General features: G+C 41.3%; 1 protein-coding gene and 1 long non-coding RNA gene across 15 annotated transcripts; one reads left to right on the top strand and one right to left on the bottom strand.

The window, feature by feature from the left end:
* Positions 1 to 24323, bottom strand: ZNF227 (zinc finger protein 227). 14 transcript variants are annotated; one of them, XM_054540649.2, is made up of 7 exons: positions 24130 to 24288; positions 23472 to 23634; positions 22185 to 22301; positions 18906 to 18967; positions 9226 to 9352; positions 7986 to 8069; positions 1 to 2562 (listed from the first exon to the last, which is right to left on the bottom strand). In XM_054540649.2, the coding sequence occupies exons 4-7, from the start codon at positions 18963 to 18965 to the stop codon at positions 434 to 436; spliced, it is 2400 nt and encodes a 799-aa protein (XP_054396624.1). In that variant the 5' UTR covers positions 18966 to 18967; positions 22185 to 22301; positions 23472 to 23634; positions 24130 to 24288; the 3' UTR covers positions 1 to 433. The 14 variants fall into 14 exon arrangements, with proteins under 14 accessions (XP_054396624.1, XP_063575637.1, XP_024093300.1 ...); XM_063719567.1 differs by having other exon boundaries at positions 24134 to 24288; XM_024237532.3 differs by lacking the exon at positions 22185 to 22301 and having other exon boundaries at positions 24134 to 24323.
* On the top strand, positions 2398 to 3971 carry LOC129051995 (uncharacterized). Its single transcript, XR_008516624.2, has 2 exons — positions 2398 to 2509; positions 3024 to 3971. It is a non-coding gene; the product is annotated as an uncharacterized LOC129051995 (long non-coding RNA).
* Positions 24324 to 25813: the final 1490 nt, after the last annotated feature.

The following is a 25813-nucleotide window of genomic DNA, read 5'->3' as shown; positions in this document are numbered from 1 at the left end:
TTTTTAGTCAGTAATTTTATTCATTTTTCATAGCTTTACAGCTTTTATGAAAATAATGATCACTGTAAGTATAAAATGAAAACTAAAGAAAAGGGATAATAACCCAAAACTCTCCCTGGCCAAAAAACCAGTTAGCATATGGCAAATATCCTTCCACACATTAACTTCAGGCGTATATTCACATTGAAAGGTGATCATTTATATTAACTAGATCTTACCAAGAGAGCCACAAGCCCTATTTCTCCCCTAAATAAGAGTTCTATTCCTGTTCATGGTTCTGTGTTATCATCTTGATGGATTTGTTAGAAAGATTCCAAGTGTGAACAAACCCCCTTCCACTCTCAGTAGTTTTATAGGGTTTACCACCAGCATGGACTCTCCAAAAACTTGAAGATGTGCATTCAGACAAAAGTTCGTAACCCATTTCTCATTTCTAAAGCTTTTTACCAGTATGGACTTTCTGATGATATGTAAGACGTGAACGGTGACGGAAGTCCTTATCACATATGTCACATTTGTATGGTTTTTCTCCAGTGTGGACTCTCTGATGGGCTTCAAGACGTGCACTCTGACTGAAGCCTTTACCACACTCTTCACATTTAAAGAGTTTTTCCCTGGTGTGAACACCCAGATGGACTCGAAGATTTGAGGGGAGACTGAAGGCCTTACCACACTCCTCACATATATGGGGTTTCTCTCCCGTGTGCACCCTCTGATGATGGCGAAGATTCAAGCTCCTACCAAAGCCTTTCCCACACTCTTCACATTTGTAAGGTTTTTCTCCAGTGTGGCCTCTCTGATGGTATATAAACTGCGAACTGTATCTAAAGCCCTTTCCACACACATCACATTTGTATGGCTTTTCCCCCGTGTGGACTCTCTGATGGGATTGAAGACCAGAGGACTGACTGAAGCCCTTACCACAGACACCACATTTGTATGGCTTCTCTCCAGTATGGACTCGCTGATGTACCCGAAAATCTATGGCCTGACTGAAGCTCTTATCACACTGCTCACATTTATAGGGTTTTTCTCCTGAGTGAACTCTCTGATGTGCATGAAGATTTGATCTCCAGCTGAAGCCCTTCCCGCATTCCTCACATTTGTATGGTTTTTCTCCAGTGTGAATTACTTGGTGTAGTTTAAGATTTGAACTATAACTGAAGTCCTTACCACACACATCACATCTATATGGTTTCTCTCCAGTGTGGACTCGCTTATGGGTTTGAAGCTTTGAGGATTGACTGAAGCCTTTCCCACACGTTTCACATTTAAATCGTTTCTCCCCAGTATGGACATTCTGATGGACTTGAAGATTTGAAGCCTGACTGAAGCCCTTACCACACTCCTTACATTTATAGGGTTTCTCTCCCGTGTGAACTCTGAAATGAATATGCAGATCTGTATTACGGGTAAAGCCTTTCCCACACGCCTCACACTTGTATGGCTTCTCTCCGGTGTGGACTCTCCGATGGCATATTAATGGTGAATTGTGGCTGAAGCCCTTACCACACACATCACATTTGTAGGGTTTCTCTCCAGTGTGGACTCTCTGATGGATGTGAAAATGTGCAGCCTGAGTGAAGCCCTTACCACATTCCTCACATTTATAGGGTTTCTCACCCCTGTGGACCCTCTGGTGAACACGGAGATTAACACTCCAACCGAAGCCCTTACCACACTCTTCGCATTTGTATGGTTTTTCTTCAGTGTGGACTCTCTGATGGCACTGAAAATTTGAACTTTGACTAAAGCATTTACCACATTCCTCGCATTTATAGGGTTTCTCTCCAGTATGAGTTCTGTAATGAATGATAAGACCCGTGCTGCTACTGAATCCCTTGCCACAACTGTCACATCTATAAGACTTCTCTCCTGTATGATTAGATTGATAAGAATGAAAAGAGCTCTTATTGAAGCAATCACCAGATTCATGACATCTATTGAGTTTCTCTCCTGGGTGAATTCTCTGATGGGTTTGCAGATGTGAGCTTTGACTGAGGCATTTTTCTCCTGTGTGAACATTCTGATGAAGGGGAAGCCTTGGGCTGTAACTGAAGCCCCTTCCACACTCACCACATGGATGGGGTTTCTCTCCTAAGGGTAATTTCTGATTGGAGCCATCACTAATGATTTTGCCATATTCATTACCTTTGCAGGGTTTTGGTTCTGTGTCAGTTTTAATATGCTCATGAAACGGTGATTTCTTCATGAAGTCTTCATGTATATGCAGGTTATTTTTCACATCAATTTGCTTACCTCTACTCTGAATCTGTGACTCACTCAGATATGTATTCCTGCAAGAATGCTGGGTTCTCCAAAATGGAAACTCTTGATTTTCAGTATAAATAGAGCTATCTCCTTTAGGGTTCACTATATTGTTCTCATTTTCAGAAACCTGAATAGAGTCACCTTGTAGTAACTGGGAATTCTTCCCCTGAAGACACCTGGTTAATTCACTTGCAACCTGTTTCCAGATTTCCCAGCAGGACAGCTCTTGATTTGAAAGGTATTTTAATGCAAATTTTTGGAGTGCCTCCATCTTATTTTGATGCTTGCTGCCTATTAAAAAAACAAAGGCAATATTTAGAGATGAGGGCAGTAAATGCTTTCTTCAGAAATATCAGAATTTCACACTTGGGCCATGGGAGAAAGCCTTGATAAACCAGGGAAAAGGTGACCTTGTCCTTACAGCATTGTGTACTCTTTTGACATGTTTTTCATACAGGTGTAAACAAAGAGTGGGGTCAACAGGCTCCCATTCACTAAGTATAAACACGATCCATATAGAACCATAAGTCTAACAGTTTAATACGAGAGCTAAAAGCTAAAATCAGGTAGCTGCAGGGCAACAAAAAGACAATGCATATTCCAACCTACAATAACATCAATCAACAGCCTACTCACCTCTTCCTCAGTAGGCTTATGACAAGCGGGATTCTAATAACTAGTTAGGTTAGAAAAGTTCAGACTATAGGCATGAAATACTATTGTAGATCCTGATAGAAATTATTCTCCAACAGATTTGGGAAAGCAGTTGGAATAATATGATTGTTCTAAAACCTGGTAGAAATCCAGGTCTCTGGACAAGAAGTGGAAAAGGGAAAGCTAATCTTGTATAACCAGGAGAGAACTTCGGAGAGGAAAGAAATAGAGCATAGTGCCAACTCTCAAAGCCAACACAGAAGACGAAGAGAGGGAGAGGTATGTTCAGCTTGGAAACTTCCTCCCAGAAAGCAGGGGGCCTTGCTTGTTCTCTCGCTCCCTTCAGGTCTCTGCTCACACGTTACATGTTACTCTACCCGTGATGCCTTCCATAACACACGATGTAAAAATAAATCAACGGTACCACCATACACCTTTTTTTTTTTTTTTTAAACACTGTCTCACTCTGTCGCCCAGGCTGGAGTGCAGTGGTATGATTTCAGCTCACTGCAACCTCCACCTCCTGGGTTCAAGAGATTCTCCTCCTCAGCCTCCCGGGTAGCGGGGATTACTGGCGCGTGCCACTACACTCAGCCAATTTTTGTATTTTTAGTAGAGATGGGGTTTTGCCATGTTGGCCAGGCTGGTCTCGAACTCCTGACCTCAAGTAATCTGCCCACCTCGGCCTCCCAAAGTGCTGGGATTACAGGCTGAACCACCACGCCCGGCCTGCCATACACCTTCGACTCTTCCCAGTTCGATTACCCTGCTTGACTTTTCCCCACAGTACTTATTATTTGATTTACTATATACTTTCCTTTTTTTTTTTCCTTTGTCTCTTTAGACCCAGTAGAATGTAACAGTCATGAAAAAAACACGCATTTTGTTTTCTTCATTGCTTCATCCCTACTGTAACAAGGGTTTTCAAATTGTTGCAATGCATTAGTCCACCATGAAACCAAGTATGTAACTTGTGACAAAAAAACAAAAAACAAAAAACACAAGTATGTAACTTGTGACAAAAAAAAAAGAATAAGACATGCTTAGTGTATTAAAAGCAATAAGAGTACCACTATAGAAAATACTTGTTTTAGTTTGTAAATATACACATAAATATAAACGTATTTATGCTTAGTCAAGATGTAAAATTATACTTATGTTGAGGGTCATGGTTAGAAACATATGAAAGACCTTGGCTTAAAATGTTTAGGGGGTGGTTTACCAAGTCCTAATCAAATAATTTGCCTAAATGAAATGTTACATTCTAATAATGCAAACTGAAAAAAAAAAACAGCAACAGGTATCTACACATTTCTGGATATGGCAGGCTGAGTAATGACACCCCACCCCCAAGAGAAGAACACAGCCCGAACCCTCAAACCTGTGAATAGTTAATGTACATGGCAAAAAGGAATTTACAGGCCAGGCGCAGTGGCTCACACCTGTAATCCCAGCACTTTGTGAGGCCGAGGCAGGTGGATCACTTGAGGTCAGGAGTTCGAGACCAGCCTGGCCAACAACATGGTGAAACCCCGTCTCCGCTAAAAAGAAAATAAAAAAACAATTAGCCTGGCGTGGTGGCGGGCACCTGTAAGCTACTAGAGAAGCTGAGATATGAGAATCGCTTGATCCCAGAAGGCAGAGGTTGCAGTGAGCCAAGATTGCACCACTGCACTTCAGCCTGGACGATGAAGCATGACTCCGTTTACAAAAAAAAAAAAAAAAAAAAACGAGCAATTTTTAGATATGATTAAATGAAAGCTCTTAAGATAAGGAGATTATCCTAGATTATCCAATGAGCCCAAAGTAATCACAAGTCCTTACAAAAGGGAAGAAAGAGGGAAGCCACCCAGATTTCACCCTATATATCTCTCCCTTTTGCTGCTTCCAACGTGTATCTTTTTTGCTATAATAAAACTGTAAGTCCAGCACCTTCCCAAGTTCTGTCAGTCATTCTAACAAATTATCACAGGAACTCCCAAATTTGTAGCTACTTGGTCAGAGGTGAGCAAAATTATCTGGGAATCCCTAAACTTAGAACTGATATAGAGAGCAGTCTTGTGGAAAACTATGCCCTTACTCTGAAAGTCCAGCCTAACTTCAGGTGTTTGGTGTCAGAAGTCACTGCAACATGTAAAGTGCTTCTCACATTGCTTGTGCTAGAAGCTAAGATTAATACATGTGGATGCAAATTACACTGGAAACCCAATTTAGAAACTTTGCCTAATCAGGACTCACCTCAACTCCACAGGTATGTCAGCGCCTTTGGACTTCTGGAAATGTCCAATTCAAAACTGCTGAAGAACTACTGTATGTAGGTTATATAACTGTTGGTATTAGAGGGAAGGGGAAATGGGAAAGTGGGAAGTCAGCTGTATGGATAAGGCAGTTTTCACCAATGAGTAAAGCCAACTTGAAATTGATACAGGGAAACTGATGAACTGTAATACCTGCCATATTGCCACTGATAATTTTTGATAGTGAAGTTCTACATTCCAGCCAACTGTGAATAGCTTTTATCTTCTAAGGCTAGTAGGTTTGAATATTTACATGTCCAAAAATGTCTTAGAAATTACTAATTATGTTAGACATTCACTAGAACACAGTGTTCCCAAATAATTAATCACACTGGTGTGCTCTCAATCTATTGGAGCTAACTCTCAGAGTAAAAGGGATGTGATGTCTACTTGTCTCTATTCGCTGTAAGTTTTTTGTTAAGAATTCTTATAAAAATAAACCCTTTGGCTGGGCGTGGTGGTTCATGCCTGTAACCCCAGCATTTTGGGAGGCTGAGATGGGCAGACCACAATCTCAGGAGTTCGAGACCAGCCTGGCCAACATGGTGAAACCCCATCTCTACTAAAAATACAAAAATTAGCCGGGCATGGTGGCAGGCGCCTGTAATCCCAGCTACTTGGGAGGCTAAAGCAGAATTGCTTGAACCCAGGAGGCGAAGGTTGCAGTGAGCCAAGATCACACCACTGCACTCCAGCCTGGGTGACACAGCGAGACTACATCTTGGGGAGGTGGGGGAGGGGGCAGGGGAAGCCCTTTAATATGTGTTCCTCTGACTTATGAAGAATGTTTTAGAATATTACTTGTACATGGAGCATGGTTGCAAAATCCTCAAACATGCTGAAGGCATCAAAGAAAAACCTTTGAGATAGGGTGGCAGAAAATGCTACAAGATTTGTTAGAAGAAAGACTTTGTTTATTTTGCAAAAATGAAAAGTAACAATACCTAGGATAATTCCCGAGGGTAAGTTTGCATATGAAAATGAGACCCAGTAAAGTGAAGCAAATATCTAACATTCCTAAACACATCAAACATGAAGCAGCATGTAGACCTAAAAAGGGAGATGAACCAAAGAAGATGAATTGTATCTATCAACTACTCACAGAATTCAGAGCCTAGTCTATCATGTTAATAGATAAGCTTCCTTGTTTTGTTTTTGGGGTGGGGAGAGCATATAAATTTACAACATTTGCAGTGTCTCACACCAGTAATCCCAGCACTTTGGGAAGCCAAAGTGGGTAAGATCAGAAGTTCAATACCAGCCTGGCCAACATGGTGAAACCCCATCTCTACTAAAAATACAAAAATTAGTTGGGCATGGTGGTGGTCACCTGTAATCCCAGCAACTTGGGAGGCTGAGGCAGGAGAATCACTTGAACCCGGGAGGCAGAGGTTGCAGTGAGCCAAAATGGCACCACTGCTCTCCAGCCTAGGTGACAGAGCAAGACTTGGTCTCAAAAAAAAAAAAAAAAATTCACATCATCTAGGAATATCTAATTTTTACTTTTAATTTTGTGTGTGTGTGAGACAAGGTCTCGCTATGTTGTCCAGGTTGGTCTCAAATTCCTGTGCTCACCTGATGCTCCTGCCTCAGCCTCCCAAGTAGCTGGGACTACAGGTATATGCTAACATGCCTGGCTAATATATATATATATATATATATATTTTTTTTTTTTTTTGTAGAGATGGAGTCTCACTATGTTGCCCAGGTTGGTCTGGAACTCTTCAGCTCAAGTGATCCTCCCACTTCAGCCTCCCATGTAGCCAGGATTACAGGTGTGCACGACCATACCCAGCTTACTTTTAAGTCAGTAGACCTGAGGAATATGCAAATTCAAGAGAAAGCAAAGAAGGAGAGAAAGGAAAGGTAAGGGGATGGAAAATGGAAGGAAGATGGTATTTTAAATTAAAATGGTAAATTTAAACATAGAAGACCTCTCTAATGATATAACATTTGAGGAATGACTCGAGTGCAGTAAGTAAGGTGCTGGGGAGCCTCTCCACCAAGGCAATGAGAAGAGCTGATTATAAGCCATGGAAGAGAAGGCAACTTGGTATGCTTAAGAAATACTCCAAGGGCGGCCAGCATGGCTGAGATGATCTAAGCAAAGGGAAAGGAATGGGAGATCAAAGAGAATCTTCGTGAGATGAGACCAGGTAAGGTCTTGCAGTTCAGTACAAGGACTCTGAGTGAAATGGGAAGGTTGTGAAGGCTTCTGAGCAGAGGAATAACATAATCTAACGTGTTCTTTAAAGAACCATTCTGGGCCGGGTGCGGCAGCTCACATCTGTAATCTCAGCACTTTGGGAGGCTGAGGTGGGAAGACTGCTTGAGTCCAGGAGTTTGAGACCAGCCTGAGCAACACAGCAAGACCTCATCTCTACAAAAAATAAAAAATTAGCCAGGTATCATGATATACACCTGTAGTCCTAGCTACTTAGGAGGCTGAGATGGGAGGACCACTTGAAATCAGGAGGTTGAGGCTGCAGTGAGCTACAATCACGCTGCTGCACTCCAGCCTGGGTGACAGGGTGAGACCCTGTCTCAAAAAAATAAAGATTAAAAAAAGAACCACTCTGGCTACCATTTAGAAAGCAGATTATAGGAGCACAAGGGAGGAGGTGGGGAGACCAGCATGGAAGCTGTTGTTATAATCCAGGTGAAGGATGACCGCACTCAGACCAGAGACGTCATGGACATGGTAAGATGCAGACTAACCAGTACCTGAAGGAACAGACACAGGGTTCTCACCAGAATACCTACTTCTTTGGGTTTCTGTTTCCATCATCCAAAGCTTTTCTTCTGCTTCCAATTGGGATACCATATCTGGTTGGAAGGGAAGATGCCCTATGAAAATGTAGATTTATATGTATTTAAGATGAACACACAACTAAAACACATTATTGTCTGAACCCTATAAGCCTCACAACCTCTAGAATGATATTTTATTATTTTATTTATTTATTTTGAGACAGAGTCTCGCTCTATCGCCCAGGCTGAAGTGCAACGGCACAATCTCAGCTCACTGCAACCTCTGCCTCCAGGGTTCAAACAATTCTCCTGCCTCAGCCTCCCGAGTAGTTGGGATTACAGGCGCCTGCCACCACACCCGGCTAATTTTTGCATTTTTAGTAGAGATGGGGTTTCACCATGTTGGCCAGGATGGTCTGGAACTCCTGACCTCAAGTGATCCACCCACCCTGGCCTCCCATATTGCTGCGATTAAAGGCGTAAGCCACCATGCCCAGCCTCTAGAGTGATTTATTTTTAAGATGTTTTTAGATCATGAACTATAATAAGAAATTTAGGTTGTGGCCTAGTTCATATATATGTCTCTCTCTCTCAAGTTATACTTAGCCAATGTCTGTTTTCATCACATTTGCAATGCTGTATCTCACACCATTCACTGAAAATTGTCAGTTTTTGTTGCAATGTGAGCAGTTCCTGATAAGAAGCTCTGATATTTTCTATCCTTATCTGTTTTATTTCATTGAAAAAAAAGCCAATACAGTGCACTAAGTTAATGCATTGATGGGTTTCATTTGAAAGACAAGGTATTTGAAAGATAAAGCATAGAAGCTAATGTGTCCATTTACGGTTCATTTAAAACAGGGTTTTGCAACTGCAGCACTACTGTTTTGGACTGGCCAATTCTCTGTTGGGGGCACTGTCCTGTGCACTGTAGGAGATTTAGCAGAATTCCTGGATACTACCCACAAAATGCCAATAGCACCCCTCTGTCAGGTGTGACAACCATTTCCAGACATTGCCAAGTATCTTCTGGGGATGAAATCACCCATGGTTGAGAACCAGCAATTTAAAAGGACAGAATTTTGCCTGAGCAGAAAGACCAGAAAAACCTATCCTGTTTTCCTAGGGATTAGAAAACCTTTCGTCTTCAAGAGCAAAGAACCATTTTAAAAGGTCCAAACTCTTAAACACCTGAGAGCAAAGAGATTTTCAAGAGAATTGAAGTTCAGAGTCAGAGAGTGCCTGTCCTCACCCACTGCAACCAGGTTCTTGAAGTTCTCCACCATGACATCTCGGTACAGCTTTCTCTGGGTAAGATCCAGCAGTCTCAGTTCCTCCCTGGAGAAGACCACAGCCACATCCTTGAATGTCACAGCCTCCTACAACATCAAACACATGTAACCTCAATCTTACAACCAACCTCCACTAGAAGAAGGGTGGCATCAAGAAGGAAAAGAGCACTACAAAAAAGTTGTTACAGATTCCAAGAGATCTCAGTCAATTTTCAGCTGTTACAGTTTTCCCTCTCTATCTCCTACGCTCATCCCCATAAAGGCTGTACTTTATCACTGTTTTTTTGTTTTTTTCTTTTTTGAGACGGAGTCTCACTCTGTCACCCGTGCTGGAGTGCAGTGGCGCAATCTCTGCTCACTGCAACTTCCGCCTCCTGGGTTCAAGAGATTCTCCTGCCTTAGCCTCCCAAGTAGCTAGGATTACAGGCGTCTACGACCATGCCCAGCTAATTTTTGTATTTATTTAGTAGAGACGGGGTTTCACCACGTTGGCCAGGCTGGTCTCAAACTCCTGACCTCCAATGATCTGCCCGCCTTGGCCTCCCAAAGTGCTGTGATTACAGCTGTGAGCCACTGAGCCTGGCCCTAACATTGTTTTTAATGTTTGCAAAGTTCACAGGCCTTCAGCAACCCCCTGGACAGGTATATAGCTCTTCCTGTGTTTTCAAGGCACATGTCACATCCACCTACTACAGGATGCACAGCTGCTTAATTTAAAGCACTGACTCTGGAGTCTGGCCAGGTTCAAATTTCAAGGTTTTGCCTTTGACTAGTTATAGGACCTTGGGCAAATTCCTTAATCTCTCAGTAATTCAATTTCCTCTTCTTTATCATTGTATCTAAATTATAAGGTGTATGAGCCTGACACAGAAGGATCACTTCAGCCCAGGAGTTTGAGGCTGCAGTGAGCCATGATTGTGCCACTGCACTTCAGCCTGGGCAACAGAGTGAGACCCCATCTCAATTTTTAAAAATAAATTTTCAGGCTAGGCACAGTGACTCACACCTGTAATGCCAGCACTTTGGGAGGCCAAGGTGGGCAAATCACTTGAGGCCAGGAGTTTGAGACTAGCCTGGCCAAGATGCTGAAACCCCGTCTCTACTAAAAATACAAAAAAATTAGCCAGGCATGGTGATGTGTGTCTGTAATCCCAGCTACTCAGGAGGCTGAGGCAGGAGAATCACTTGAACCTGGGAGGCGGAGGTTGCAGTGAGCCAAGGTGGCGCCACTGCACTCCAGCCTGGGTGACAGGGGTGAGACACTGTCTTAAAATAAATAGATCATAAAGTGTTTGAAAGGATCAGATGAATGAATATATGTCAAGCACTTAGAAGTGCCTAGCACACCATACGTGCTCAATAAACTCGAACAACGAATATCTTTATGATCTCTTTTGTCCTATTTTGTGACTACATACAACAGTATTCCTTGGAACTGATGATTAACCAATCCAAATAATGTACAATTAATTACAGATGTTTACTTATAACCAATACTGCAAAGATCCTTTTATAGAGCTCATGGCCAAGAAGTAACAACTGCAAAGTCATAGAATATTTACTTTAAAAGTTTTGAGGGGTGGAGCCAAGATGGCCGAATAGGAACAGCTCCGGTCTACAGCTCCCAGCGTGAGCGACGCAGAAGACGGGTGATTTCTGCATTTCCATCTGAGGTACAGGGTTCATCTCACTAGGGAGTGCCAGACAGTGGGTGCAGTGCACCAGGTGCGAGCCAAAGCAGGGTGAGGCATTGCCTCACTCGGGAAGCACAAGGGGTCAGGGAGTCCCCTTTCGTAGTCAAAGAAAGGGGTGACAGACGGCACCTGGAAAATCGGGTCACTCCCACCCTAATACTGCGCTTTTCCAACGGGCTTAAAAAACAGCACACCAGGAGATTATATCCCGCACCTGGCTTGGAGGGTCCTACGCCCACGGAGTCTCACTGATTGCTAGCACAGCAGTCTGAGATCAAACTGCAAGGCAGCAGCAAGGCTGGGGCAGGGGCGCCTGCCATTGCCCAGGCTTGATTAGGTAAACAAAGCAGCAGGGAAGCTCGACCTGGGTAGAGCCCACCACAGCTCAAGGAGGCCTGCCTGCCTCTGTAGGCTTCACCTCTGGGGGCAGGGCACAGACAAACAAAAAGACAGCAGTAACCTCTGCAGACTTAAATGTCCCTGTCTGACAGCTTTGAAGAGAGTAGTGGTTCTCCCAGCACGCAGCTGGAGATCTGAGATTGGGCAGACTGCCTCCTCAAGTGGGTCCTTGACCCCCGAGCAGCCTAACTGTGAGGCACCCCCCAGTAGGGGCAGACTGACACCTCATATGGCCGGGTACTCCTCTGAGACAAAACTTCCAGAGGAACGATCAGGCAGCAGCATTTGCAGATCACCAACATCCGCTGTTCTACAGCCACCACTGTTCTGCAGCCACCACTGCTGATACCCAGGCAAACAGGGTCTGGAGTGGACCTCTAGCAAACTCCAACAGACCTGCAGCTGAGGGTCCTGTTTGTTGGAAGGAACACTAACAAACAGAAAGGACATCCACACCAAAAACTCATCTGTACGTCACCATCATCAAAGACCAAAAGTAGATAAAACCACAAAGATGGGGAAAAAACTGAGCAGAAAAACTGGATACTCCAAAAAGCAGAGGGCCTCTCCTCCTCCAAAGGAATGCAGCTCCTCACCAGCAACGGAACAAAGCTGGACAGAGAATGACTTTGACGAGTTGAGAGAAGAAGGCTTCAGACGATCAAACTACTCCGAGCTACAGGAGGAAATTCAAACCAATAGCAAAGAAGTTAAAAACTTTGAAAAAAAATTAGACGAATGGATAACTAGAATAACCAATGCAGAGAAGTCCTTAAAGGAGCTGATGGAGCTGAAAGCCAAGGCTCGAGAACTACATGAAGAATGCAGAAGCCTCAGGAGCCGATGCGATCAACTGGAAGGGTATCAGTGATGGAAGATGAAATGAATGAAATGAAGTGAGAAGGGAAGTTTAGAGAAAAAAGAATAAAAAGAAACGAACAAAGTCTCCAAGAAATATGGGACTATGTGAAAAGACCAAATCTACATCTGATTGGTGTACCTGAAAGTGACGGGGAGAACGGAACCAAGTTGGAAAACACTCTGCAGGATATTATCCAGGAGAACTTCCCCAATCTAGCAAGGCAAGCCAACATTCAGCTTCAGGAAATACAGAGAACGCCACAAAGATACTCCTCGAGAAGAGCAACTCCAAGACACATAATTGTCAGATTCACCAAAGCTGAAATGAAGGAAAAAATGTTAAGTGCAGCCAGAGAGAAAGGTCAGGTTACCCACAAAGGGAAGCCCATCAGACTAACAGCTGATCTCTTGGCAGAAACTCTGCAAGCCAGAAGAGACTGGGGGCCAATATTCAACATTCTTAAAGAAAAGAATTTTCAACCCAGAATTTCATATCCAGCCAAACTAAGCTTCATAAGTGAAGGAGAAATAAAATACTTTACAGACAAACAAATGCTGAGAGATTCTGTCACCATCAGGCCTGCCCTAAAAGAGCTCCTGAAGGAAGCACTAAACATGGAAAGGAACAACCAGTACCAGCCACTGCAAAAACATGCCAAAATGTAAAGACCATCAAGGCTAGGAAGAAACTGCATCAACTAACGAGCAAAATAACCAGCTAACATCATAATGACAGGACCAAATTCACACATAACAGTATCAACTTTAAATGTAAATGGGCTAAATGCTCCAATTAAAAGACACAGACTGGCAAATTGGATAAAGAGTCAAGACCCATCAGTGTGCTGTATTCAGGAAACCCATCTCACATGCAGAGACACACATAGGTTCAAAATAAAGGGATGGAGGAAGATCTATCAAGCAAATGGAAAACAAAAAAAGGCAGGGGTTGCAATCCTAGTCTCTGATAAAACAGACTTTAAACCAACAAAGATCAAAAGAGACAAAGAAGGCCATTACATTATGGTAAAGGGATCAATTCAACAAGAAGAGCTAACTATCCTAAATATATATGCACCCAATACAGGAGCACCCAGATTCATAAAGCAAGTCCTTAGTGACCTACAAAGAGACTTAGACTCCCACACAATAATAATGGGAGACTTTAACACCCCACTGTCAACATTAGACAGATCAACGAGACAGAAAGTTAACAAGGATACCCAGGAATTGAACTCAGCTCTGCACCAAGCAGACTTAATAGACATCTACAGAACTCTCCACCCCAAATCAACAGAATATACATTTTTTTCCAGCACCACACCACACCTATTCCAAAATTGACCATATAGTTGGAAGTAAAGCACTCCTCAGCAAATGTAAAAGAACAGAAATTATAACAAACTGTCTCTCAGACCACAGTGCAATCAAACTGGAACTCAGGATTAAGAAACTCACTCAAAACCGCTCAACTACATGGAAACTGAACAACCTGCTCCTGAATGACTACTGGGTACATAATGAAATGAAGGCAGAAATAAAGATGTTCTTTGAAACCAATGAGAACAAAGATACAACATACCAGAATCTCTGGGACACATTCAAAGCAGTGTGTAGAGGGAAATTTATGGCACTAAATGCCCACAAGAGAAAGCAGGAAAGATCCAAAATTGACACCCTAACATCACAATTAAAAGAACTAGAAAAGCAAGAGCAAACACATTCAAAAGCTAGCAGAAGGCAAGAAATAACTAAAATCAGAGCAGAACTGCAGGAAATAGAGACACAAAAAACCCTTCAAAAAATTAATGAATCCAGGAGCTGGTTTTTTGAAAAGATCAACAAAATTGATAGACCACTAGCAAGACTAATAAGAAAAGAGAGAAGAATCAAATAGACGCAATAAAAAATGATAAAGGGGATATCACCACCGATCCCACAGAAATACAAACTACCATCAGAGAATACTACAAACACCTCTACACAAATAAACTAGAAAATCTAGAAGAAATGGATAAATTCCTCGACACATACACCCTCCCAAGACTAAACCAGGAAGAAGCTGAATCTCTGAATAGACCAATAACAGGCTCTGAAATTGTGGCAATAATCAATAGCTTACCAACCAAAAAAAGTCCAGGACCAGATGGATTCACAGCCGAATTCTACCAGAGGTACAAGGAGGAGCTGGTACCATTCCTTCTGAAACTATTCCAATCAATAGAAAAAGAGGGAATCCTCCCTAACTCATTTTATGAGGCCAGCATCATCCTGATACCAAAGCCTGGCAGAGACACAACCAAAAAAGAGAATTTTAGACCAATATCTTTGATGAACATTGATGCAAAAATCCTCAATAAAATACTGGCAAACCGAATCCAGCAGCACATCAAAAAGCTTATCCACCATGATCAAGTGGGCTTCATCCCTGGGATGCAAGGCTGGTTCAACATATGCAAATCAATAAATGTAATCCAGCATATAAACGGAACCAAGACAAAAACCACATGATTATCTCAATAGATGCAGAAAAGGCCTTTGACAAAATTCAACCACTCTTCATGCTAAAAACTCTCAATAAATTAGGTATTGATGGGACGTATCTCAAAATAATAAGAGCTATCTATGACAAACCCACAGCCAATATCATACTGAATGGGCAAAAACTGGAAGCATTCCCTTTGAAAACTGGCACAAGACAGGGATGCCCTCTCTCACCACTCCTATTCAACATAGTGTTGGAAGTTCTGGCCAGGGCAATCAGGCAGGAGAAGGGAATAAAGGGTATTCAATTAGGAAAAGAGGAGGTCAAATTGTCCCTGTTTGCAGATGACATGATTGTATATCTAGAAAACCCCATTGTCTCAGCCCAAAGTCTCCTTAAGCTGATAAGCAACTTCAGCAAAGTCTCAGGGTACAAAATCAATGTACAAAAATCACAAGCATTCTTATACACCAATAACAAACAGAGAGCCAAATCATGAGTGAACTCCCATTCACAATTGCTTCAAAGAGAATAAAATACCTAGGAATCCAACTTACAAGGGATGTGAAGGACCTCTTCAAGGAGAACTACAAACCACTGCTCAATGAAATAAAAGAGGATACAAACAAATGGAAGAACATTCCATGCTCATGGGTAGGAAGAATCAGTATCGTGAAAATGGCCATACTGCCCAAGGTAATTTGTAGATTCAATGCCATCCCCATCAAGCTACCAATGACTTTCTTCACAGAATTGGAAAAAACTACTTTAAAGTTCATATGGAACCAAAAAAGAGCTCGCATTGCCAGGTCAATCCTAGGCCAAAAGAACAAAGCCAGAGGCATCACACTACTTGACTTCACACTATACTACAAGGCTATAGTAACCAAAACAGCATGGTACTGGTACCAAAACAGAGACATAGATCAATGGAACAGAACAGAGCCCTCAGAAATAATGCCGCATATCTACAACCATCTGATCTTTGACAAACCTGACAAAAACAAGCAATGGGGAAAGGATTCCCTATTTAATAAATGGTGCTGGGAAAACTGGCTAGCCATATGTAGAAAGCTGAAACTGGATCCCTTCCTTACACCTTATACAAAAATTAATTCAAGATGGATTAAAGACTTACATGTTAGACCTAAAACCATAAAAACCCTAGAAGAAAACCTAGGAAATACCATTCAGGACATAGGCATGGGCAAGGACTTCATGTCTAAAACACCAAAAGCAATGGCAACAAAAACCAAAATTGACAAATGGGATCTAATTAAACTAAAGAGCTTCTGCACAGCAAAAGAAACTACCATCAGAGTGAACAGGCAGCCTACAAAATGGGAGAAAATTTTCGCAACCTACTCATCTGACAAAGGGCTAATATCCAGAATCTACAATGAACTCAAACAAATTTACAAGAAAAAAACAAACAACCCCATCAAAAAGTGGGTGAAGGATATGAACAGACACTTCTCAAAAGAAGACATTTATGCAGCCAAAAAACACATGAAAAAATGCTCATCATCACTGGCCATCAGAGAAATGCAAATCAAAACCACAATGAGATACCATCTCACACCAGTTAGAATGGCAATCATTAAAAAGTCAAGAAACAACAGGTGCTGGAGAGGATGTGGAGAAATAGGAACACTTTTACACTGTTGGTGGGACTGTAAACTAGTTCAACCATTCTGGAAGTCAGTGTGGCGATTCCTCAGGGATCTAGAACTAGAAATACCATTTGATCCAGCCATTCCATTACTGGGTATATACCCAAAGGACTATAAATCATGCTGCTATAAAGACACATGCACACATACATTTATTTTGGCACTATTCACAATAGCAAAGACTCGGAACCAAGCCAAATGTCCAACAACGATAGACTGGATTAAGAAAATGTGGCACATATACACCATGGAATACTATGCAGCCATAAAAAATGATGAGTTCATGTCCTTTGTAGGGACATGGATGAAACTGGAAACCATCATTCTCAGCAAACTATCGCAAGGACAAAAAACCAAACACTGCATGTTCTCACTCATAGGTGGGAATTGAACAATGAGAACACATGGACACAGGAAGGGGAACATCACACTCTGGGGACTGTTGTGGGGTGGGGGGAGTGGGGAGGGATAGCATTATGAGATATACCTAATGCTAAATGACGAGTTAATGGGTGCAGCACACCAACATGGCACATGTATACATATGTAACAAACCTGCACATTGTGCACATGCACTCTAAAACTTAAAGTATAATAAAATAAATAAATAAATAAATAAATAAGAAAATCAACATCCAAAATAAAAAAAAGTTTTGAAAGTGTAATGGCAGATTTTCCTCGCCAAAGGTTTTCCCAGTTCACTTTTCATGCAACAGTACAAGCATTCCTGAATCTCTAGACCCTGGCTAAACAGGACTCAGTTCCTTTTTCTAAAAAAGTCATTGACAATGTAAGTAAAACCAATATACAAATAGAAAGCTATTTTATTAACATTTTCACACATTTAAATTATTAGTGAAGATTTTTTTCATAAATTTGTTTCTTTTCTTTATGACACTCCTATTCATTTCTTTTGCTCATATTCCAGTTGGAATTTTCTCTATATTACTAATCTTAACAGGAATTTAAGCTATTAGACCTTTACCTAATGTTAAGCCACCGGTTTGGTGCTGCCTCTTACCATCATACCTGATAGCTTTTGCTGTAGGGAAATTTAAAATACTTATATAAAAACTGTGCTTGAGCATCTACGTTCATGGAATGACTAAGAGACAAAACTAGAGAAGAGACAGGAAGTGAGATGGAAACTGAATGAGGGGCATTGTTGGGGTCTATCCTCCAAAAGGTAATATCAGGGCCAGGTGCACTGGTTCACGCCTATAATCCCAGCACTTTGGGAGGCCGAAGTGGGTAGATCATCTGAGGTCAGGAGTTCAAGACCAGCCTGGCCAACATGGTGAAACCCCATCTCTAATAAAAATACAAAATTAGCCAGGCGTGGTGGTACATGCCTGTAATCCCAGCTACTTGGGAGGCTAAGGCAGGAGAATCGCTTGAACCTGGGAGGCAGAGGTTGCAGTGAGCTAAGAACATGCCGTTGCACTCTGGCCTGGGTGACAAGAATGAAACTCCGTCTCAAAAGAATAAAAAGGTAACATCAGGTACTTCTATCATATGTGCTCATCTCTGTGAATGGAAAACTCTTTTGTTCTGTCTGCCTTTACATGAAAATAGAATGCCAGATATTCCTAATAGTTGGAAGCTTTAGTGTCCAATGAGTCAGCTACCTGGGAAATTTGGGGCAGCTATAAAATGTTCCCATAACCTGTTTCTTCTTATTTAAAATGCAAATAAATCATCTCCATCCTCACATCTGAAAAATGCAATGACAGATGAAAAGGGCTGGCAAGACATCTAAGTACTACTAGACCTTATGTACATGTAGTTACTTTGACGAAATAAATTCATACAAGAAATAAATGAGTGATAAAAACATAAACAGGAAAAAATATATAGCTCTTCTTCTCTGAAAGCATCTAATAAAATTACACCATGTCGTTCTTTAGATGTTCTGTTTACAAAACACCTGAGGGAACTGACATGAAACTGAGACATAAACCTCTTCAATGCAGAGTTCCTAAAACTTTAAGGACAAATAATATTGAATTCCACCAGAATTTCTTTTGAAGGAATTGTTTTTATATGTAGGAAAAAAAGTCACTGGATTTACTTTAAAGTAGTAAAATTCTTAAAATTTCTGGATTTCTGAAAGGCTAAATAAGGAACAGTTTTTGTTGTTTTTAAGGGCACTGCAATTCAATGGCATATGATGTATAATCACTTACAATGCAGGTGATGCAATTAAGTGGAGAATGCACAATTGAAAATTTCATCTACTCAAGTACTGCAAAATGTGTATGAAAAAGGAACATGGGAAAATGAAAAAAGCTAGTTCGTAAGCAGGATAGTAGCATAGATTATTTTTGATTAAAGCTTCTATTATTTTTTCAAACATTGTTTTGTAAAATAGTAAAGGTGATAAACTAAAACAAACACATACATGTTAGCATACAACATGCCCTGAATATCTGTTTTCCACTAACCTTTCCAAGAAAGAGAAAAAATAAATCTCTAATCTTTGAGAAATAAATCACATTTTAAAAGACAGCAAGGAATCCTTTACTTACCTGAAACTTGGTCATTTTCTCCTGCTCCTTCTGGGGAAGGTCATAGTTCTGAGATGGCATAACTGGGGGAGACCAAAGACGCCATGAGACACAAGCCTGCTGTTAGCCCATGTGTACATATGAGGAAATTACAGAAATAGCCCTACATTCAGACAGGTATAGCCACATACAGCTTGGTAAGCAGAACATAGACTGTATTCCAGCTACTAAATGGCATGATAGTTCAGTGCCATTGGGCAGTGAACAGTCTGCACAAGTGCAGCATCCTTGCTACAAGGATTTCTGATGGCAGAGACAGGAAACAAGAGGCAATGTAACAACATATGAGGGCTCTCAAGTCAAGTATCTGGGTTTAATTCCTAGAAATGATACTTACCAGCTGTGTAACCTTGGGGATATTAAAAACCCTCTCTGTGCCTCACTTCTGTTATGTGTACAATGAGGATATGGTAAGAATCATAAATCGTACCTCCCTCATAGGGTTTTTCCAAGGATTAAATAAGTAGATGGAGAGTTCTAAGAACCAGAAGTCCCTTTCTCTTATAGTTACAAAAAAGCTTCTTCATGGCTTCTTGCTGTTTAGCCAGGCCTGGCACAGTGGCTCATGCTTGTAATCCCAGCACTTTAGGAGGCCAAGGAGGGAGGATCACATAAGGTCAGAAGTTTGAGACCAGCCTGGCCAACACGGCAAAACCTCATCTCTACCAAAAATAAAAAAATTAGCCAGGTGTGGTGGTGCAGGTCTGTAATCCCAGCTACTTGGGAGGCTGAGGCATGAGAATTGCTAGAACCTGGGAGGTGGAGGTTATAGTGAGCCAAGATCACGCCAATGAACTCCAACCTGGATGATACAGTGAGACTCTGTCTCAAAAAAAAAAAAAAAGCAGATGATACTTTGCATCATACACTTGCCTTGCAAATACTGCTCTCCTATGAAAGCCACCTTTAATTTCTGAAAAGCCGAAATCTGACTTAAGGTTTCTTTTTAGTAATTTGTTGCCCAGCTAGTAATATTTTACTGACACTGTTATCAGTTTTCTAAAACGTATCATTCTGGGTCAATTTACTTCATGAAGCCTGGAAACGATCATTGGTACATCTCTTTTATGTGCACAGAGAAAAACACACAGCAAAGAGAAAGATAAAGACACAAACGAAAAATCAAGAAACATGAAAGATAAATTGAGAGGCTTCTGTATTTGTCTAACAGGAATGGGAGAAAAGAATGCAGGATGGAGGGAATGACTGAGAGGTTTTAATTTCAAGATACAATTGCTGAGAATTTCACACAATTGATAAAAGATACAAGTTTGCATACAGAAATTCTGAACAGTATAAATAAAAATAAACATACTCCTAAACAAATCACAGTAAAACTCAGAAATGCAAAAGACTAAACAAACATAAAGAACTGGAAACAACAATAACCTTAAAGCTCCTAGAAAGAAAATATAGATAACCTAAAAGAAATAACAATCAGATTGACAGAAATAGGGTAACAGAATGGAGATTTAAAACAAATGAATATTACCTCCAAAATAAAGGAATTGTCAACCTGAATTCTATGTTGAACTAAATGATTATTTACATGAGAAAGAAACAATATTTTAGCTGAAAAAAAAATGAAGAGAATTTAACCATGTGAACCCTAAAAGATGGACTGCAAAAAGCAATGGTAAGAAAACATTTGTGACTATATTGGTAATATAATAATCTTTGTTTAAAAAAAGCCAAAGAACTATAATGACAAATTTTGAGGGTGGTTATAATAAAAAGTAGACCTATAAAAACACAGCCTTCTTTTTTTTTTTTTGAGACAGAGTTTCACTCTTGTCACCCAGGCTGGAGTGCAATGGCATAATCTCAGCTCACTGCAACCTCTGCCTCCCAGGTTCAAGTGATTCTCCCACCTCAGCCTCCCGAGTAGCTGGGATTACAGGTACGTGCCACCACGCCCGGCTAATTTTTGTGTTTTTAGTAGAGGCGGGGTTTCATCATGCTGGCCAGGCTGGTCTCAAACTCCTGACTTCAGGTGATCTACCCGCCTAGGCCTCCTAAAGTGCTGGGATTACAGGCATGAGCCACCGCACCTGGCCCCATCTTCTTTCAGATTTTTTTTAGTCTCAATATTCTTCAGAATAAGAACACATGCTGATTAAGTTTAGTATTTGCTAAGAAAGAGAATATTTTTAAAGTTAGAAGAATGATACAAAACCATATAAACTCCAGACCAGTTGAACACAAATAAAAGGGAATAAACTGAACAAAAAAAGACAAGAAAAGAGAACAAAATATACACACAGATAGTAAAAGCAAATTATCCCAGACTGCACTAAAAAAAAAAAAAATTATACGTATATATTCTAAAAGACACTACGAAAACATAATGACAAGTTTGAAAGAAAAAGAACAAAAAAAGATGTACCGTGCTGAGCAAATGGCAAATTATAGCTTCAGTTTCAGAGGTCATGGTAGAAAATAAAAAAACTGACCTCAGCTACTCGGGAGGCTGAAGCAGGAGAATCGCTTGAACCCGGGAGGCAGAGGCTGCAGTGAACCGAGATAGCGCCACTGCACTCCAGTCTGGGCGACAGGGCAAGACTCCGTTTCAAAAAAAAAAAAACAAAAAACTGACCTGATGTCTGGCATATGCTTTAAGACAACCACCTGCAGCCTTTTTGACACCAGGGACCAGTTTCGAGGAAGATAATTTTTCCACGGATGGGGGCGGGGGAGATGGTTTGGGGATGATAGGTTCCACCTCAAATCATGAGGCATTAGTTACATTCTCATAAGGAGCACACTACCTAGATCCTTCGCATGTGCAGTCCCTTCTATGAGAATCTAATGCCCCTGCTGATCTGGCAGGAGGCAGAGCTCAGGCGGTACCACTCCAATCACCTCCTTCTGTGCCGTCAGGTTCCTAACAGGCCACAGACTAGTACCAGGTCCGCTGCCCAGGAGTTGGGGACTCCTGCTTTAAGACACTCTAATTAAAAAAAAAAAAAAAAATGGGGTGGAAGGAGGAGGAGATGGTCTGCAGCAAATGTTGCATCTAAGTGTTGGTTACGTGGAATTCACTGCACCACTCTTTTGACAGTTGAATATGCTTGAAATTTTTCGGCCGGGCGCAGTGGCTCACACAGGTAATCCCAGCACTTTGGGAGGCCGAGGTGGGCAGATCACCTGAGGTCAATAGTTCAAGATTAGCCTGGGTAACATGGTGAAACCCCGTCTCTACTAAAAATACAAAAATTAGCTGGGAGTGATGGTGCACACCTGTAATCCCAGTTACTCAGGAGGTTGATGCAGGAGAATCACTTGAACCTGGGAGGTGGAGGTTGCAGTGAGCTTAGATCATGCCATTGCACTCCAGCCTGGGCAACAAGAGTGAATCTGTCTCACACACACACACACACAAAAGAAAATTTTCACAATATATTAAGAAAAAAACTACTACACAGAATACCAAACCTATTTTGAGAAACATCCATAGCATATACTAAAGGGAAACACATTAAAGTGTTAGCAGTTTTATTATAAGTAATTTATTTTTAAGTTTTCTGAATACAACATCACTGTCCAATAGAAATATACTGAGACACATAAGTAATTTTAAATTTTCTAGCAGTGACATATAAAAAAGGCAAAAAAACAAAAACACAAAAATAGGTGAAGTTAATTTCAACAACATAATTTATTTAAGCCAATGTATCCAAAATATTACCATTTTGACATATAATACAAAAAATTATCAATGAGCCATCTTACATTTTTTGTACAAAGTTTTTGAAATCTTTGTACAAAGATTTAACACTTATAGCACATCTCAATTTGGACTAGACACATTTCAAGTGCTCCTAGGGCGCATATGGCTTATAGCTACTGGATTGGATAGTGCCATCTCTATAATGAGCATTCATTACTTCTATAACCAGAATATGACATATTTTGACATGGAATGAAATTAAGTAAGTGAGATGTTGTAGGATTTTTCTAATTCAAAATTCATCAGTGCAGTTTTTGAGGTCTTCCACAGTAAAATCCATACCTACATTCCCAAGGCTGATTTCCAACGACTCACCAGTAGCCATATGGATTACTATTTAAGATAACTGAAGATTACTGTATCATTGAGATTAAGACCACAGACTCAGAAAAAGGAATAGAAAATAAACAACACAAAAACCAAAGAAACAAAAACAAACAAACAAAAAAGATCACACAGTCTGAAAAGGAATGCTTGGGTTCAATCCCAAATCCACCTCTTACTATCAGTTGAATAACTTCTGGAAAGTATTTAATAACATAAGCTCTGCCTAATTTCCTCATAACATAATAACAAGACCTACTTCATCAATAGCTATGGTCCACAGACGAATGCCTTAAAATCAAAGTGGTAAGATGTTATTGGTAATACTCATTTCCAAGTAGCTTTTCTACCCACTCTCACATTTATTCAACAAATATTTCATCATTTTTCAGTAGTAACTTACTGAGTGACGGAAACTTGACTAACTGAAAGGACAGAAAACGGAACAACAAAGTGCGTTCAAGAGCAGGTACCTGGGGCTATGCTGGGAGAAGCCAAGAAGTCCCTCCTTCCTCCTCTTTGCAAATTCGGAGGCGGTGAATAAAAGGATGCTGTCAGTTAGCACGATGGAGTCTCTATCCTGGATAAACGGCAGTAAACATCCCCACGCATTGGAGCCCGATGACTCAATCCTTCCTAAAAAAAAATCAGTAAAAGTTCGGGAAGAGCTCGGTCTCCTGAAGCATACGACAGAAAGGCCATGGCATAAAGCCCTGACCTTTCTTCTCTCTTCACTGGAGCTTCCAGTAAAAAGGGCGCTTGTGAGGGAATTACTGTATCAACAGCAGGAGCCAACCCAGTACCAGGTGCCACCACTGTTCTAAGGTTTGACCCGTATTATCTTGTTTAATTCTAATTACAACCCCACCCAGTAACTACTATCTTTATTGCTATTTTAAAGATGAGGAAACAGGAGCGCGGATCATAGGTAACTCGCTGTTTATTATACCTACAGAAGTAGCGGCGCTGCTTGCCAAGTGCGGGAGGAGAGCAAACTTCCCGCCCTCGGCCTCTCGGCCTCCGCCGCGGCCGCGACCTCTTCATCCCAAGACTGATGGCTGGGGAGCGCCTATTCCCAAGCACAGGCTGAAAAGATTCAAGAGGCGTCGTGGGGGTGCAGGGTTGACTCACCTACCTCCCGGACCCAAAAAATGGTGGCGGCCTCGTTTTCCGGGGCGGAAGTGGCGCTGCTTGCCCAGAGCTCCTGAACTACCCTTCCCAGAAGGCCCGCGCTCCTGCGGCCCAATTGTTTCCGGACAGAGTTCTGGAATACGTTTCCCAGAACTCCCAGAAGGAAACACCATCCAGGTGCTGCCCTCTTCGCGCTAAAAAAAAAAAAAAAAAAAAAAAAAAAAAGGAGCGAGCGAGTGAGAGAGGGTTACCGAGAGTGTGACAAAAGAATCTCCAAATTCTCGGAGCTCCCGGACTACAACATCCAGAATCCCCTTCAGGGCTTATTGCTGTTTAGCCAGGCTGAAGCAGTTCTCTGATGTCAGTGGAATTTAGGTTTTTCTTATTAACAAAAAGTAACAGCAAATATATGAAGAATTGGAGCCCTAAAATAAAAAAAGACTATAGGCCAGGCGCCGTGACTCACACCTGTAATCCCAGCACTTTGGGAGGCCGAGGAGGGCGGATCACGAGGTCAGGAGTTCGACACCAGCTTGACCAATATGATGAAGCCCCGTCTCTACTAAAATTATAAAAATTAGCCGGGCGTGGTGGCGCGCGCCTGTAGTCCCAGCTACTTGGGAAGCTGAGGCACAAGAATCGCTTGAACCCTGGAGGTTGCAGTGAGCCAAGATCGTGCCACTGCACTCCAGCTTGGGCGACAGAGCGAGACTCTGTCTCAAAAAAAACGATTATAAGAAACAGATCATGTGATCCTGTACTAATAGAATTATACCCACCACTTCCAAAAAAAAAAAAAAGGCAGAGGAAACCCTTTAAGTTTTTACATTTAACAGGATCAACTAATAGAAAAACTACTCTTTAGATACTAAAAGAATGAAAGAGCAATCAAAAAATGCAACGAAGGCAGAATATATTGTGGATTTCCACTTTTGTTAATAGCACAGTCGTATAATTCAGAACAACTTGCTTACTGAGGATAGCTAGACATAGAAAACACAAGCTTTGGCATATGGTAGATCAACTCCTCAAAGCAACTGGGGCCTCTGTAATCATTCCTCAAGGAGTTTCTGAATTTGAAAGATGAACAAATTTATTACTTCAGTGTTTAAACCATGATCTTTATTTGCTTAAATGTACAATGGAATTGATGTTTCCAAGAATTGAGGGTTGAAAGAAGAGAGCAATACCTAAAAATATCCACATATCCACTACAGTACATGTTTGCAGTTCTCATTTACTAAATATATATTCTTTATTCTGTTATATACAACTCTTATAAAGAACCAAGTATATGCCAGGAACTAGTTCAAACTATTCAGACTATGGGACCCTCACTACATTTTCACAATTTTTTTCTTTTTTTTTTGTTTTGTGTTGTTGTTGTTGCTGTTGTTGTTAGACGGAGTTTGGCTCTTTTGCCCAGGCTGGAGTGAAGTGGCATGATCTCGGCTCACTGCAACCTCTGCCCTCACTCAGGGTTCAAGCAAGCCTCAGCCTCCCAAGTCGCTGGGGTTATAGGCACCCCCCCCTCCCCACCACGCCCAGCTAATTTTTGTATTTTTAGTAGAGACGGGGTTTTGCCATCTTGGCCAGGCTAGTCTTGAATTCCTGACTTCAGGTGATCCACCTGCCCCGGCCTCCCAAAGTGCTAGGATTACAGGTGTGAGCCACCACACTTAGC

Source organism: Pongo abelii, chromosome 20, assembly GCF_028885655.2.
Source record: "Pongo abelii isolate AG06213 chromosome 20, NHGRI_mPonAbe1-v2.0_pri, whole genome shotgun sequence".
Taxonomy (NCBI): domain Eukaryota; kingdom Metazoa; phylum Chordata; class Mammalia; order Primates; family Hominidae; genus Pongo; species Pongo abelii.
The sequence above is the reverse complement of the archived record's forward strand: the minus strand, read 5'-3'. Positions and strand labels throughout refer to the sequence as shown.

Coding starts and splice junctions, on each gene's coding strand:
- ZNF227 (XM_024237532.3), bottom strand. CDS start 18,965: ATGCCATCTCAGAACTATGACCTTCCCCAGAAGGAGCAGGAGAAAATG. Junction 9,353..18,905: donor AGAAAATGACCAAGTTTCAG/GTAAGTAAAGGA, acceptor TTGATGTTGTAG/GAGGCTGTGACATTCAAGGA. Junction 8,070..9,225: donor CAAGAACCTGGTTGCAGTGG/GTGAGGACAGGC, acceptor ACATTTTCATAG/GGCATCTTCCCTTCCAACCA.